We start from the raw sequence: 17,206 nt of genomic DNA on the forward strand, positions 1-17,206 counted from the left end.
TATTGGTAATTTTGCTGCCTGTTTAATATTTGGAGGTCAGCGGGGTTGTGTTGTGTTGGCTGGTCACATGGATACCTGGGGTTCCTACCCAATTCAGTAGTTTCCCAAGTTAACTACAGCTCAGTTGCATTTAACCCCTAAGTACATTACATTTGCATTCAATTCTATAGATGTGTTTTCAGGTACCACTTTTATGGCTTATGATCAATATATTTGAATGAAAACATTAACGTACACATTTTTTTCTTCCCTACATGCAGTGTTAAAATATACCATTTAGGAATAAAACATGTTTTCTTTTATATAACATCCATTCTCTGCACCACTCATCCTGTTAGATCTGGGGGTGCTGGAGCCCATCCCCAGAAAGAACTTGTGTACCTGGTCGCCAGTCAGTTGACCAGCATGGCACGTAAACGGTCATACAACCATTCAGACTCACTTTTACGTATTCCATGCGTGGAAACTGAACCTGCCGGTCAAGTGCAAAATGAGCCCGATAAAGCGATTGAACTTGCATCCGACTGCCTGTTTTCGAGGTTCTACTCGTCTGGTCTGCCGGAAGATCCATCCTCGCGGAAGTTGTGACGTGGTCGCATGAGTTCAGTTCGTGTGACTGTCTACTCGTTGAGGTAGAGCCGGGTAGTGACACAGCGGCTGTATCAGGTAAGAAACTACTATTTTTGTCCATTTTCGGAGCGTTTGTTAAAACAGTCACGGCGCGTGCCCAAGACATTTTATTGATGAATGTCATATGAATTACTTTGATTCGAGAAATAAATACTGGTCTTGTGTAAATACTAAATAATGTAGCGGGTCGAGCTCGCTGACTAGCTAGCACCGCAGAAGCTTTCGTTTTTTCCGGAAGTGAGTTGTCATGTATTTTTTTCTGGGATTTGTAGTTCAAGGTTTTCATTGTGCAATGAATTGAAAGCGATGTGGTGTGTGTCGCGAACTACAGAAACAAAAGCTGGTTTGTTAGTATGTAGCACTTGGGAAATGTTGTTCTATGATGTATTCTCTCGTGTGAGCTGCCGAGTAAGAAATACTTTTTAAAAACTACATTACCCATACAATCGACAATTTAGGCCGAAGGTCAATGTACAGTTATGGCTAGTTAGCGTGTTCCTTTCAAGCTAATGTGAGTAAAACGAAACATTATGTATTTGTGTATATCGGTGTTATGCTTTCCTATCGCTTTGTTTGAGTAACATAGCCACTGGTCGATTTATCCAATTAATGCTATCGGCGCACACGTTAGAATTTCACAGTAGCTTCCCACTGTCGGCATTTTATTAGCTAATGTCACAATGTACCAAAGCAATCGCCTGAGTGACTGTGACTGTAGTGGTGCGTTCAATTCAATATAACCAGAGGCTCTAAATTTGTTAACGTCCCCTTTGCCTCGTACTTTTTCTTGTTAAAGTGGGATGCATGATTTGACAATGAAGCGTTACGTGTACAAACACTGGTTTTGGATCATATATGATGGATTCCTAATGGCGAGTAATACGTCTGTTTGATTGATTGTAACATTGTGGTCCAGATCACGTCCTGTTTGTCAAATGAAAACTACCGCTCTAAATAGTTCCACTGTTTTGGGAGACACTGATTGTGTTCAAAAACGAAACTCAACGAACCTACACTTGGTCTCAATTAAAATCCTTTTTTTTTTTTTTTTTCGCCTTTCCATGCAGAATGTCAGAAGGGGACAGTGCTGGGGACTCAATCCATGGAAAACCATCTGTAGTTGCTGCCTTTTTCACACGGGTCGGACAGGTGAGCATTTGTCATGAACTTGCCAGCAAAACGGTTTAGTTGATGTGTGCTTGTGGCGAAATTGAATGATGACAATGCACTGCTGCAAATTTCCCATCATTAAACATTTTATGCGTTGGTGATCCTGTTTTAATTCATGCAGTTTGGAGTATTTTACTGTACCGTATTTTTCGGACTAAAAGTCCTCCCGGAATATACGTCGCGTTAGCCATAAAATGCTCAATAACGTGAAAAAAAACATATAGAAGTCGCTCCGGAGTATAAGTCGCATTTTGGGGGAAATTTATTCGACAAAATCCTACAGCAAGAACAGACATGAACGAGCAACAACAGGCTAAACGATACGGTATGCTAACGTAACATAAACGCAAACAAAGAGCTGAGAACAGGCCTGCGTAACATTCAGAGTTATTCAAATAACTATTACATAAATAACACGTTTATAAAACCTTCTGTGTCACTCCAATTTATTAAATCCATCGATCGTCCTTTATGTCAACAATGCCGGCTGGGTGCACGCCGCTGACGGCGGTTGCACTTCTAAATATTCCACAGGCCCATATAACGATACATAAATTATATATCAAATAACTATTATACAAGCAATAATATTATCAAACCATATGTGTCACTCCAAATCATTAAATCCATCGCCCCGACCCCAACCTCATCGTTATTCCACAGATCTAGTATATAACTATATTGTAGCGTTAACAAAGTACCAGGAAAAACGTGGGTTTGGTAAACGGCTCTTTATTTAACAAAACAAGAGTTCAACAAGCCAGCAACTACTGAACTGTAACAATAAAAACATATACAAGTTGCTACACGAAATAAAATATATCAAATAACTATAACATAATTAGTTCACCACCACACGGCCCCAAGCACAAGCGTCAACATCCAGGCATGTGGCGGCGTGGACTTCCATCCCCGGAGGTAACACGTCCAGCCACGGAGATGGAAGAGCGCTCCATAAAATAGGACCGTGCGTGCGTAAAAGCCATGTCCGAGCCCCATCCACCATCCCCGGACAGCCACCTGGCCGAGCGCCGGCCCCCGACTTCCATCCACGGAGGTGAAATATTTCCGTAGAGTAGGACCGGGTAAAAGCCATAATAGTTTTCCAAACCTTCTGTGTCACTCTAAATCATTAAATCCTTCAAACTCTTCATCCTCCGTGTCACTTACAATCAAAGCCGGTAGTACGTGGGGCCCTTTGTCATCTTCGTCATCCCGTGATCAAATCTTTTTCCTTGATCCCGCGCCACTGACGTCACTTGAAATTCAAATTACCGTAATCCCTTGCTACATCACGGTTCGTTTATCGCGGTTTCACTTTTTTTTTTAATTTTGAAAATTTGTGAAATATTTCACATATAAGTCGCTCCTCAGTATAAGTCGCCCCCCCGACCCAAACTATGAAATAAAACGCGACTTATAGTCCGAAAAATACGGTATGTTTGTGATGTAGTCATAAGCTTTCACAAGTGTTTTGGCCATAAAAGAAATGATTAATTTAGAACAACGGACTATTATGCTTGATGCTCCGGAAATGTTCAGAATTGATACGAAGTAAATTGACGCAATATATTTTCCATAGGCCCCACTGTACTGTACTGTACTGTACTGTACTGTACTGTACTGTACTGTACTGTACTGTACTGTACTGTATAGAGTCATTACCTCAAAGGTTATATCATGTCTGATGGTAACATTACGTCCACTTCTTTGTGTTTTTGTGTCATGTGAAACAGATCTATCAGTCATGGCTAGACAAATCAACGCCATATTCTGCAGTGCGATGGGCCTCCACACTTGCACTTACTGGACTGTACATGATCCGAGTGTACATACTCCAGGTAATGGTTTCCTTTCCAGCGTTTACAAAGGCAGATTAAATTTGTGACGTACAAAGGCAGATTAAATTTGTGACGTGACCTGCTTAATTCAACAATCTAAAAAGAAGTCTTGCATAGTATAGTGTATTGCCACTACTTTTGTCATTTGCCTGCATCTGTAACTCTCAATGTAAAAACCTGTTTGTGCTGCTCTATTTCATGTTAGCATATTTTTGTTTCCTATCTTGAGACGTGAGGCTTGAATGCCATCCAGCTATTTCTTGCATGCTTACCAGTATGCTTTCCTAACCTGATTTTTATAAAAGGGTAGGCATTTACTGGACAAAGCTCTGCTCGTTAACAGGCTATATATCAGATCCACAGGCAAAAGGGCTAACCTTGTTCATGTCTTTTTTTCCTTCTGTATAGTCATAGGCAGCTTCAAGTTTGTTTGTAAAAATTCACGAGTCACGAAAAAAAACCTTATCATTACTGCATAGCTGAACTCTTACTTGGTAAATATCCAAACAAATAGCTCAAACACAACTCCGCCCTGACAACAAACATAAGACCTGCATAACTGTTGACGAGTAACTCCTTGCCAAGTTGGTCGATGAAAGTAAAGGGGTAATGTGAGAACGTCTTCACTTCTTTTTGACTGCTGTCCATTCACTTTCATTTAAGAAACACGATCCAGTTCAAACAAAACTGCTTGTTACAAGTTTACAAGCTAGGAGTTGTTTTGTTTCCTTGTTTCTTTTAAACTGCAGCTGTCGCTTCCACGTCAGATGACTCCAACCAGCCATGAGCCTCGCCCTTCCATCTGCCTTGCAGTGTCAATATATTCCACGTACCTATTAGGGGTGTAATCGTACACGGCAAAATATCAAACCGTTCGGTCCGCTCCGCACGGGACAACACGGTACTTCATTTTACATGGATCCATTTACAGGCCATCGTTTATGGGCCTGTCTGAGCTGGTAAAATGTTTTCCTCCTTCCGCAAAGTAATATCCAATCACTGTTGTGCTTGGGCCGATTTGCGCTCTTGCGCTGCCTGTTTTAACTCTAGGCGGGTCCGTGCAGCCACGGTTGCCAGGTCTGCGTATCATCGATTACTTTGGGCTTCTTGTTTAGAAACATCACTTGTACATGTTGGCGGCGGTAAGTTGAGGTTTTTACTTACTTATTCCAAAAGTGCAGCTGGTATTTTGTACTTTTCTTGCACCCAAACCCATCAGAGATCAGGAGCTTGCTCTTTTGTCTCACATTTATTTTACTGTACACAACTGGCAAAACAGAGCACTTGTCGCACTTACAGAATCGGGAGAGAGTTGACAAAGTTGCGCTACGGGCATTCCAATTGAGCATCACAATAAGAATCCATTATAATGTTTCTTCTACTCAAACCTTTGTCTCCATGTAGTAAAGAGAATCACAACAAAATGAACTCTGAATTGTGCTTCAATGTAGTTAACGATCCTCATTACAAGTCAACTTGTAAGACTTATGATTAGGGGTTAGGATTTAAAGTGTCGAAACTTTAATTATTTCCAGATTTACAAAAATGCTGCTGAAAATCAAAATAAAGGAACATTTCAATTTAAAAAAGTGTTTCCTGTTTCCACAAAAAGGTGTGGCGCCAAAAACGACATACGGACCGTACCGTGGATTACCCATACCGTTGCGCCCCTCGTACCTATTGTTCAACTGTCCTTATTTGTGACTGGTGTAAACTGTTTGCAAAAGAGGCTTTAATTTGATCTCCTACTGCTTTGCAGGGTTGGTACATAGTTACGTATGCCTTGGGAATCTACCATCTGAACCTGTTCATTGCTTTTCTATCACCAAAAGTAGATCCTTCACTGCTTGATGAAGGCAAGTTCACTCAATTTGTATCTTTGTTTTCTTTCCCCTTCTTCTGTGATTATCAGGATGTAAGATTCTTCTTATTTGTAGTGCAATGAACTTTAAAAGCACTTTTCTAAACATTAGTATTTCTTATCAGACATGAATTTGCACTCTTGTCATGTAAATGTGTATTGATGCGTTCATATCTAAGTTCATTTGCGTTGTTAACCACACATCGCCCTGCCTTCTCCGCAGATGAAGGCCCAGCCCTTCCTACCAAGCAGAATGAAGAGTTCCGTCCTTTCATCAGGAGGTTGCCTGAGTTCAAATTCTGGTGAGTCCAGCAGCAGTCCACTAATGTGCCTTTGACTTAAAACGTTCCTTGTGTGGCCAGTATTTATGCAAACAGCAGGTCACCGCATGGAGCCACGCCAAAGTAGTGTTTTGCATCAGACGCCATACATATGTATGCTTAGAAGGGTCATCTTTGTTTCCATGTGGAAATATCTCAACAATTAAGAAGTCAATGTTGAGAAACATATCAGCAGAACATAAAGTTTTCCTCATATGCTAAAGTTCTGATAATTAAATCCCATGAGGTCATTGTTGATTTTGTTCCACACCAACTCCACCCTATGCATGTGATTGACAATGTCCATATCTTGACACCATATGGGTTAGAATTCACCAGGCAGTTCCTTGTTTCTAAATGAACTCTTCTCTTGATAGGCATTCAGCAACAAAGGGCATTGTCATTGCCATGGTTTGCACCTTTTTTGAAGCCTTCAACGTGCCGGTGTTCTGGCCTATACTTGTGATGTACTTCATCATGCTCTTCTGCATCACCATGAAGAGGCAGATCAAGGTAAAGATACAAACACTCACACGGTGCTTGAAATTTGTGAAAACTGTTTTGTTGAGATTATACATGAGGAATATTGCTCATTACCTTGACAAAAGCAGATAACTGCATTTAATGAAAACATGAGAAGACCTTATTCAAGATATAATATGTTTCCTTTTGCAAAATGAACTGATACCAGTGTTTGTGCGGATACTGCAGTCACACACTCGACTTCCCTTTTCAAAACCAACTTGCAGGAGAATAAAAAAAATGTAACAGTGTTTGAGATGTAGGTTTGTAAGAAATGATTGCATCAATATATGCTATTCTACCAAATGGCTAGATTTGGTCTCATTCCTCAACTTCAAAAACCTGGTGAGGTTGTACCTTCATAGGAAATAGTTTTGCACTGTTCTGTTGAACCTGATGTATTTTATTTTCCCAGAATATATTAGGCCTTTCTTTAAGACTTCTAAACTACTGATATAAGTCCTTTACCTGCTGTTAACCCCCCCCCCCCCCCCTCCTTTTCTTTCTTTTCCAGCATATGATCAAGTATAGATACCTACCATTCACGCATGGAAAGAGGACATATAAAGGCAAGGAAGAAACAGGGAAACCTTTTGCTAGTTAAAACCCCCACTTCCCTTTATCTTTGTATGAAATCTACCATTCACAGTCCATGGAGAGAGAGGGGCTCAGATCATTTTTGTAAGGGGACATTTACATGACAAGAATAAAAACGACACCATTATTGATCCACGTTTGACAGTGTTGTAAGAGCATTCTCTGGGCGCAGATCAAACAAGTCTGAAAGTGTTGCCTTTGACCACTAGGATTGATGAGAGGGGACAGGGCGTTCTTAAGAGGACTCTAGTCCTACATTTAGATTTGGCCAACATTTGTTAGGAGTCGGTGGGACTCTGTGCTGCCGTTTGCCTTTTAAAGCCTGCTGCTTTTGTACGAGCTCACAGAGAACCACAATGAAAAAGCATTTACTCCCCCTCTTGTTAACCCCCGTTGGTTTTTCAATAATATAAATGGATGGGTGAGTATTATGTCAGCAATTTGTTTGTTCTATGTGATAAAATTCAATAGTGCCAATCAGGACATGATTAGTTTGAAAGAGGAAACATAAATTCAACAAAACCTTTCTAGATTGAAGAATTCCGTCTCGACAAAACTAATGTGCTCCTCCTCCGAAATACTTCGGAGCGAAATTTGGATTTGTGGCATTTCACTTGAATTCACATTCATGTTAAAAATCAGACCTTGTTCATCTCTACTCAAATAATTTTAATCAATTGATAGAAGACCTCAATTGATTGCTCACCAAGCCACTGCGTCATTGGCTGCACATGTGACAAGTGACACAAACACATTTCGTCACCGCGAATCACCGTAGTGTGTAGCTGGAAAGGCATTTTGTTTGAAATGGCAAGTCCATGAATTAGCGTTACCTCCCATTTCAACATTGACTATGGATGTAGAGAGCCACGCATCATCTTCAAAGAGGCTACCTGGGTGCAGTTTTTAAAAGACTCCACGTTGGTGGCTACATTTGTGTGTGACTCTATTTTGGATTAGTTTACTAATCTGTGAATCAATTGGAGGTTTTGTCAAGTCTCGTGAGGCTCCGACATGTTTTCTGAGCACAGGGGTGGGGGTGATTGGGAGTCCTTAAGAGAAGCAAAATTGAGTCCTGGCCTATTAGTGTTTCAAAGCCTACGTGCCATTATTCTGATTTGTGTAGACTAGCTCCTGTTCTCATTTCTAACCTGTTCTTCATAAAAACGTGACATCATCATCATTCCAAGCAAACTGTTGTTCTTTCTTTTGCAGAGGAAACGTAAGAAAACTGAGATTGAGGGCTTTTATTATGTCAAATGGATGAAGTGGGTGTCGATCACACCTTTTTGGTTTTTTGGGTTTTTTTGCGGGGAGGGGCATCCCTGACAGACCTTTTTTTTTTTTTTAATATATATATATATATACATATATATATATATATATATTTTGTTTTCCAAAATCCTGGAAACTCTGGCTCTTACCGGACTGTGGTCAAGGGAGCAAAACATATTTCCTGTAAAAAGTTGCTTCCAAATGGTTGTCGAAAAGATCTGTAAATATATATCTTTAAATATGACAATTGAGATTTATTTTTGTTTTTTTTTCCCCCTTCAACTATGGTAGATATGAATTTGCTAGTGTTGAAATAAAGTTCAACTAAAATTGTTAAAAGCAGACCCGATTAATCGAGTTCCTGATTTGGAGCATTTGATCTGTTTCTTATGACTTGCATGTTATTGTTTTCTTGTAACTGTTCAGAACTTGGTTTTAATAACTTAAATGTATTTTTTTTCACTTCAAATGCTATTAAAAAAAATATGTCCCTAGAACCAGTTCAGAAATACATGTGCATTGTTTTTTGTCTCGTCAGAGTCACCAATCTACTGTTTGGAAATGCTGGATAAGGATCACATTTTGATGAATTCTACACTTACCTGCAAAACCGTGTACTCTGAATTAAACTTTATGATACTGACAACAATAAGAGAATCTGAACTAAATTGCTCTCATGAGAAAAAAGGTGCTTGCAAATAATTTGTGTCGGTGCGCATCACATTTGCAAGTGGATATAACGTGGCTCACTGGGTGAATGAATGTACTCCATTTGCTTGTGACCTCGTGCGTCCTTTGACATCATTTAACTTAGGTAAGCTTCCGCTGCGGTTTCCCGCCAAGTACAAGATTATGTTTGGGGGAAAAAAAAGCATGCAATTGTATTTTTGACCAAAGTTGATAAAAACATATAGTTTGCCTTTGCTGAGATGGTTTTAACCTGAGTTGCAGAGTCTTCACAGTCAGTTGAGATTCTCTTTGCATACTGATTTGGGAGGCCCTCATCCTTTGCTGATGCCGATTCTAATCATGCATTCCAAAATGCATGGAAATGTTTTGCCAATAGAAGCATCATGTTACTTGTTTAAAGCAGAGAGGCATCATACAGACAGCTTTACACAGGCTTGCGCAATGGAAGTGAAGAGAATGCGACAATTTCTTGTCTCTTGCTATGTGATGGAATATGTTTTACACACATGGTCTCAGTGCAGCAAATCTCAGTTCAACCTGAATGGAAACTATTTGATAGGTGGACTTTTTGACATTCACACTAGTAGCGCTGGCAGCCACGAGAGACCAGAGGCCATCCGCTGTTCCAGGTGAGTGTGCAAACATTTGGCATAAGATTTAAACCAGACGAACTGTGCTTGTGGTTGGCAATGGTATATCGCTATACCGCATCGTATTGAGAGCTCTTATTTTGGATGATGAAAATGTCATAGTCAAATTAACTTCTCCTTCCAGTCAAGCCTTGAGTGTGTCAAGTTATCGGCGGTTTCAGCTGATGAGATTCACTGTGGAGCAGATCAATAACTCAACACAACTCTTGCCCAACGTGTCTCTGGGCTACAAGATATTTGACCACTGCTCAGTTTCCGACAATTTCCCCGGTATTTTGGACCTCATCTCAAACAAGGGATTGATCCGACCTTGGAGTGAAGAAAGGCTGCATGTGTCTGCAGCCTCCAAAGTCGTAGGAGTGGTAGGCCCTTTTACAAGCACCGACACGCTGACGACAGCGCCGCTCTTCATGATGGATCTCATTCCACTGGTAACTCTACAACTACTCTACCAACGTAGCTTAGACAGTGCTAGTTGTGCTTTCCATGACTATTGTCTCCAAAGAGGATATGTTTTAGGAAACAGGTGACGGTATACTAGTAACACAGTGGATCAAAACACCAAACTACTACAGCAAGTCTATCAGGAGAGATGAATAGCATTTCTGCATCCACAAATGTCAAATCCAGCAGGCTCTCCAGAGAGTGATGAAGCTTACCCGTAAGCTGTCAAATGCTAAGAGCCTCCCGTCTGAATGATACCCCAACAGAAATAGAATAAACAAAGTGTAGTGACTTTTGAAACCTGTTGTAAACATGTATTTTTTTTCATAAATGGTGTGGATGCTTAAATTTGCACCATACATAGCTTGACTTGAAATTCTCAAGATATTCAGCATTCACACAATAAATACAGTTCTTAGACGTAGAACAGTGATCCTTGATAGGCTAGCTTAAAGAGCATAGGACTATTGAAGTTCATATAAAAAGTTGGTATTGTGTGTTCATTTATTGTGACTGAAAACTGACATCTCCTCTGTCACCCCTTTTAACAGGTCAGCTACGGCGCTGGCAGCTCGGCCTTTTCCGAAAAAGCAAAATATTCATCTTTCCTGCGCACCGTGCATTCCAATCAAGCCAGCATCAAAATGATTGTTGCCATCATGAATCACTTCCATTGGGAGTGGGTGGCCTTCCTAAACAGCAACGATGCTTACGGCAATGACGGTCTGGCGCTCTTCAGGAAGATGATTAAAGATACCGACATTTGCCTGGCCTTCGCCATGGATCTCAAACACAACTCAAATTACTCTGAAATGTTCCACCATATTGAAGAGCAGAGAATAAAAACCATTGTAGTTTTTGCACCCAAACTGCTGGCCGAGACTCTCGTCGAGTCGGCGGTACAGTTGGGCGTCACCAACAAGGTGTGGCTGGCGATTGACACCTGGTCCTTAAGTGAGAAGCTCCCCAAAATAAAAGGCATCCAAAAAATTGGAACTGTACTGGGAGTATCTCAGCCTGTAGTAAAAATACCCGGTTTCACAGAATTTCTTCTTGCGTCCCAAAGCCAAGGTCCTTGTGACAATGCAGAGGAGCTTCAGTTTTGCAATCAGATTTGCAACTGCTCTACGCTGAGCGCACAGGATATCATCTCCGTGGACCCGTCCTACTCTTTTTCTGTTTATTCCGCCGTATATGCCATCGCTCACGCCTTACACAACGTCTTGAAATGTGACACGTACAGGTGTCTGGGAAATATTTCCGTCTTTCCCCACACGGTGAGTGACTTATTGCTTCAAATCATTTAAACTGTTTACATTCAGAATAGTTTGAAGCTCTGGAAATGCTACAACTTCATTTTTATTTCACTGTTATATTTGCAACTAGAAGTAAACGGCATGAACTTTAGTTTGAAATGAAGTGTGCATGCTGTATGTGACCCTATGTTCTTTCTTTTAGGTTCTGGTGGAGCTGAAGAAGTCCAATTTTACACTGCTCAACCAGCGCGTACAATTTGATGAGCACGGGGACCCCAATTTTGGATCTTATTCCATCGTTTTCTGGAACAAAAGCGGGGGCATTGAGGAGATTGGAGTCTATGGATTTTCTTCCTCGCTCAGCTTTGCTATCAACGACAGTAGAATTCACTGGCATGGCGAATGGGAGGTAGGCAAAGTCTTCATCTTTTCTGACACCTATTTTATATCACACTAGTTTTATTTTTTAGCTGAGAGAGTGACAGTTAGAATCAACCTGGCCTCGGAGTGCCAATCGCCTAATTAAACAAATTTCATTCTGTTTATGAGGCTGCTACAATCTTTCTCTTTTACAGGTTCCAACGTCACAATGCTCTCACAAGTGTCCCGTTGGCTTTGCAAAGAAGCCGGACGGAATTCACAAGTGTTGCTTCACCTGTGAGGAATGTCCTAATGGAACCTATATCAACAGCACAGGTACGTTGGTTTCAACAACGTCATTTGATATTTCATAGTATAAATGGATTGACCTTGTTGGTTATTCCATTGCATCATAGTACTTTGCTCTAAATGTTTTTTTTTTCGTGATACAGTGTTGTATTGTTGCAATACAGTATACAATTAAATTTGATCTTTCATTTAGTATTATAATTATGGTCGTTCGTATACGTCATTGGCTGAAACAAGTTGCAGTGTTCAATTAGTGAGCCGATTTAGCGGAACTTTGAATACAGTCCACTAATCACATTTTTAAACTCTTCAAGACAACCATAGATGTGCTGTTCATAAAACAAAGCACAATAAATAAATTGCTAAATAAATAAATTTCTGTCAGTGACTTTTAGTATACAGGAAGTAAACAATAATTGAAAAGTAGAAATTAGGAGACACCTTTCTAGAAACGTAAGTCTTTCAACAACTTAAAACCCTTACCACAGCTAGAAAAGCTAACTCATAATCCTTGTTTTAAAGCTAAACTGTGTCTCAAAAGCCTAATTTGAATCTCTAACCCTAGCTGTGTTAAAACCTTAACTTCAGAACGCCAACCCTTTTTCAAATACGAGTCCGGTTTTAAATCCCCCATCTAATTTGTGGAAGACAGCTGAGTGTCTGTTTCCAGATCACGCCAAAGATTAGAAAGTAGTGACTGGTTTTGTGTACACTCCAGAGGACGCATACACGTGTTTGGAGTGTAAGGAGACGGAATGGTCCCCAGAAGCCAGCACATCTTGCACCCTACGAAAAGTGGAGTACGTCTTGTTTGAGGACAGCACTGCTATTTTGATCTTGGCGGGAACATTGCTGCTACTCTGCCTGGGAGTCGCCATGTGTGTCATCTTTGCACTCAACTACAACACGCCAGTCGTCAGGTCCGCCGGCGGCCACATGTGCTTTCTCATTTTGGGATGCCTCAGTCTGAGCAGCCTGAGTATCGTCTTCTTCTTTGGAAAGCCCTCGGTTTTCTCGTGCGTCTTACGTTTCATGCCCTTTTTGTTGCTTTTCTCGATGTGCCTTGCGTGTTTTGTGGTGCGTGCTTTCCAGATTGTTTGCGTTTTCAAAATGGCCGCCAAGTTCCCCAAACTATACAGTTGGTGGGTGAAATATCACGGTCAGTGGCTCGTCGTCATAGGGACGTTTTTAATGCAATGCGTCCTGAATTCGGTTAGCTTTTGGATTTCCACCCCCAAGCCGTACAATGAGACAACGTGGTCTCCAGACAAAATTATCCTGAGCTGTGAAATCAGTGCCAAGGCGGCCACCGGTCCGACGGTTATGCTCATGTCTTTGTGCGCCCTCTGCTTCATTTTCTCCTACATGGGGAAGGACCTCCCCAAAAATTACAACGAGGCCAAAGCGATAACCTTCTGCCTGCTCTTGCTGATCCTCACCTGGATTGTTTTTGTGACGATTTCTTTGCTTTATAGGGGCAAGTTTGTCCAAAGCCTGAATGCTCTGGCAGTGCTCTCCAGCCTCTACTCCTTCTTCTTGTGGTATTTCCTCCCAAAATGTTACATCATTATTTTTCAACCCCACAAAAACACACCACAGTACTTCCAAGGTATAATCCAGAATTATACCAAAACAATTAGCCAGTAGCACCCTGCAATGAATACCACCTCACAATAACCATTGATTAATTTCAAACAGTTGCTGTTATTATTTTTATAATCGACATTTGGTGTGATGTAAATTTCACTGAACAGCAGGGGGCAACGTGAAATGTCAGCCAGGAAATACATAGGTGGCTTTGTCTGCTTAATTCTTAAATCTGAAACCTGTGTTTTAGTCACGCGTTGATTGTCTGTCGGTGTAGGGAAGCATAAAGACAAAATTCATGGTCTTACTCCAATATACCAATGGGAATTAAACTGTATTTAAATAAAAGTCATTGGATTTTTGTGGATATTTTATGATCATTTTAATATTACTTGTTCAAGATCCTGTGAAGAATTTCAGGACCACGAAAAGACATCAATTATAACTAAAAGTGCATTAGTACGTTTTTCCTTCACTGTTTTGTACTGAGGTTTTACTGCTGAATTTCATGTCATCATCTGCACCTTCCACACTACTTATTTCCATGTCTTTTTCCACCTTCGAGTTGTCATATCACCACTTGGCGGCAGTATTGCACTACATCTTCCACAATTTACATTTATAACCGGGTTTTGACGTGGTGGAATCCGCCCCACGGTAGGTCGCAGGTTCTAATCCAGTCCTCGCACTCGCCTTTGTGGAGGTTGACCTCGCCGCCCCGTGGATCTTCTCCTGGGACAACTTTGAACTCTATATTTACAGCTTCAATTAAAATATGTTTGTGTTTTGTTTGTATAAAACTGTCGTATTCAATCAACATTGCACTATTTTTTAACCTAGTTGCAAACCTGCAACCAACAATAATTATTATTCCTATATAGGAATCCTTGATGACCTAAAGTCACGCAGCAGTTCTGTGGGGGAGCTGAAAGGTTTTCCCCGCGGGGGGGTGTGGTCATTTCTGTGCTTCAATTGGCATTTTGTTGCGGCTATTCACCGCTACTGGACGTGGAGGATGAACCGTGAAAGTAGGAACGAATTGCTAAATGGTGACACTTAACATGGCATATGGCGCCGTGGGGGTGCAGCTCAATGCTGACACCAACAAATTGACAATTTCATACCAATTTGCGACTTAGCATTTGCCTGCAGCACACGTTGCTTAACTCAGCCGGCATGATTTGGTGGTTGGCTCGATCGTATTCTTTATTAAACTTTTGCTACAAAGTCACCATAAATGCAATACAGCTGATCTGTTAATTTTTTTTCATACAATTTCAACTTTATTGTCGGCCTATATTACACTAAACTATTTCTGACAATTTAAAAAATGTTCCCTATTTTTTTTTTTCAATCTTCAACCTTACCCTTTAGTTACATTTGGGTACTCGATCAGGTTTGATCCTCTGATTTTATTATGTATGAACTATTTTAACTTTTTGTCTCATCATAGATTTATCCATCCTTTTCAATAGTATCCAAAAAAATAACAATATACATTTTTGGCCATATGCTCTTCATTTGTTGTTGAGGAAGATTTTAGAACAATTTGCAGCATTCCGTTTAGATTACACACTGTTCATGATTATGCATTTTGCTATACGCAGCAATTCTGTTGCAGCAGCACATTTGTGTGTCCCAAAAATAGCATAAGGAGCGAAGAAAATCGTAGGAACGCCCCTGTGTCTTTTCAGTTGCACCTTTCAATTCTCCACGTTAGACAAAGGGGAAACCCTGGGATGAGCAACTGGTTCTTACTAAACAATAAAACACTTAAGGTTGCTCCCATGTGGGATTTGTGTGGCGGGAAAAATATAATCCCTTATCAAATTCAAGAGAGGAGAGGTTGATGCACGCAAAATTCAAAATCATTTTTCGGTCAATAATTAGTCTGTGAGTCACTGCTTAAAAATAACGGCACAGAGGGGTGTATAAGAAATAAAAATAAATCATGAAAAGTCACAAATTTATCGAATTGAATGAATGCGAGTTACAAAATGAGCCGAAATATGACAGCAATATTATATTTGATCTATATTACTATATTTTTAGTTGCATATCGGGTTTTATAGCGCGTGCAGTTTCCGTCTCCGCAGTGTTGTTTTACGAAGACAGTGCACTAAAGGGCTGCTGCTTAATTTCAATTCAAATCCCGCTCAAGTGGTTCCAAGTAAATGGCAGATGTCTTGCAATTCAAGGCGCATCAATACCCACACCCATGCGCTTTAGTTTTCAACAATGGCATCCCCCCACTCACCCGCTCCCTTTTTTCTCCCTCTTGTCTTTCACTTGAGGCGCGCACAAAGGCTTCATCCTCCAGCGAGTTATAAAGTTACTTTGCAGTCAGTTCATTTGGGGCCTTCGGAGAACCTTAAGCGATGTTAATGTGCACCTCTGCTCCTTTCATGCGCTCACCCGTGCACACACAGGCGAACCGCGACCATTGTGCGCCCAAAGCAAAGGAAGAACTCTTTAAATAACCCGAGGAGCAGTCCATAGAAATTCATGATGCGCCTTCTATTTGATGTTTGATCAGAGGTGCTGTCGCGTGGCTTTGGCCCAAATCCTTTGTCTATATTTGTAATATGTATATATTTTTTATTCCACTGCATGCACCTGTTAGTGTATACCTGCTTCGTTTTGTGCACTTGTTGCTCACAACAAAAGCCCTTTGGTCACACCAGCGCAGACTCAAGTGCACCTGAATGGAAGGCGGCAAATCGATTTGCTCCGCTTTCGCTGTGCCAAATGTGGGCCTGCCCTTGTCTGGATGAGGTGCAGCCACAGCGCTCATGGGAAGGAAAGACAGACCATGAAGTCTTCATGACAATAGAGTCACTGTGGACTGTGGATGCGTTGATGAATGCACGGATGGATCAATGGATTGGTTTGCACAAATCAACCCAAAAAAAAAAAAAGACTCAAATTGACCCAGGCGTGTCGGTCGAATTTCAGACCAGCAGTTTTAAGGGTGTGATTTCTCACAATGAGGAAACAGATAAGTATCAATACGCAGCACTCAAATTTCCAGAATGTCTGCGTCACGTTACATCTTAAAAAAAGACAAAAAGGAAATGTAATGTAAGAACCTTGAGGTGAATGAGACACGTACACGTATAAAGAGCATTGGAGTGTCGATTACAGGCACTTTGTCGCACCATTGAATTGCAAATGTACCCGTTTTCTCCCCAGAAGAACATAGTTTATTGCAGTAATAGCATAATTGCCTCACTAATTGTTGCTAACAAGTCCCCCAATAGCCTAATCCTTACAGTGAATCCGTCGGAGCCCCCGTCGGCATGCACGGCTCCATGACAAAAGCCCTAAAAGGTTAATGAATGATCTGAGGCTCAAAGAGTAAAAGTGGCGCGAGAGCCGCATCCTTTTTATAAACATACACTTAACTTGTCGGTAATGGCACATGCATTCTCGCTTCCAACTGGGACACAAGTCCTTCGTTGCGCCATTCTCATGGATGGATGGATGATGACATGCATGGAGACTTTGAAGTGGAGTGCAGAGAGAAACTCTTTGAAAGCTTGGCCGATCATCCCTTCCCTTGCCTGCATGTTAGCACTCCATTCTTGTTTGCACCGCTGAAGGAGAGGCAACACTAATCGAAATTATGGCGAATAATAAGCGAGGCGATGTCTGTGTCTGTTCTCTGAGGAACAACTTACAGACCCTGCCACGG

At 41.0% G+C, this 17,206-nt stretch overlaps 2 protein-coding genes across 4 annotated transcripts; both read left to right on the forward strand.

Moving 5' to 3' along the window:
- The first annotated feature begins 515 nt into the window (after positions 1–515).
- On the forward strand, positions 516–8,727 carry rer1 (retention in endoplasmic reticulum sorting receptor 1). 3 transcript variants are annotated; one of them, XM_061273184.1, is made up of 8 exons: positions 516–666; positions 1,698–1,779; positions 3,537–3,641; positions 5,401–5,497; positions 5,726–5,804; positions 6,200–6,335; positions 6,859–6,913; positions 8,157–8,727. In XM_061273184.1, the coding sequence occupies exons 2-8, from the start codon at positions 1,699–1,701 to the stop codon at positions 8,165–8,167; spliced, it is 564 nt and encodes a 187-aa protein (XP_061129168.1). In that variant the 5' UTR covers positions 516–666; position 1,698; the 3' UTR covers positions 8,168–8,727. The 3 variants fall into 3 exon arrangements, with proteins under 3 accessions (XP_061129168.1, XP_061129166.1, XP_061129167.1); XM_061273182.1 differs by having other exon boundaries at positions 6,859–8,727; XM_061273183.1 differs by lacking the exon at positions 516–666 and adding an exon at positions 1,068–1,141 and having other exon boundaries at positions 6,859–8,727.
- Positions 8,728–8,864: 137 nt separating this feature from the next.
- On the forward strand, positions 8,865–13,784 carry LOC133150558 (taste receptor type 1 member 1). Its single transcript, XM_061273185.1, has 6 exons — positions 8,865–9,535; positions 9,681–9,987; positions 10,552–11,277; positions 11,459–11,665; positions 11,832–11,952; positions 12,644–13,784. The coding sequence occupies exons 1-6, from the start codon at positions 9,231–9,233 to the stop codon at positions 13,570–13,572; spliced, it is 2,595 nt and encodes an 864-aa protein (XP_061129169.1). The 5' UTR covers positions 8,865–9,230; the 3' UTR covers positions 13,573–13,784.
- Positions 13,785–17,206: the final 3,422 nt, after the last annotated feature.

The sequence above is a fragment of the Syngnathus typhle genome, linkage group LG2, assembly GCF_033458585.1.
Source record: "Syngnathus typhle isolate RoL2023-S1 ecotype Sweden linkage group LG2, RoL_Styp_1.0, whole genome shotgun sequence".
NCBI lineage: Eukaryota > Metazoa > Chordata > Actinopteri > Syngnathiformes > Syngnathidae > Syngnathus > Syngnathus typhle.

Bases quoted from the DNA above. Each gene is read 5' to 3' on its own strand.
- rer1 (XM_061273182.1), top strand. From the start codon at position 1,699: ATGTCAGAAGGGGACAGTGCTGGGGACTCAATCCATGGAAAACCATCT. The intron at 1,780-3,536 runs GTGAGCATTTGT...CATGTGAAACAG, and splicing joins TTTTCACACGGGTCGGACAG to ATCTATCAGTCATGGCTAGA. The intron at 5,805-6,199 runs GTGAGTCCAGCA...TTCTCTTGATAG, and splicing joins TTGCCTGAGTTCAAATTCTG to GCATTCAGCAACAAAGGGCA.
- LOC133150558 (XM_061273185.1), top strand. From the start codon at position 9,231: ATGCCGATTCTAATCATGCATTCCAAAATGCATGGAAATGTTTTGCCA. The intron at 11,278-11,458 runs GTGAGTGACTTA...TCTTTCTTTTAG, and splicing joins TTTCCGTCTTTCCCCACACG to GTTCTGGTGGAGCTGAAGAA. The intron at 11,666-11,831 runs GTAGGCAAAGTC...TCTCTTTTACAG, and splicing joins ACTGGCATGGCGAATGGGAG to GTTCCAACGTCACAATGCTC.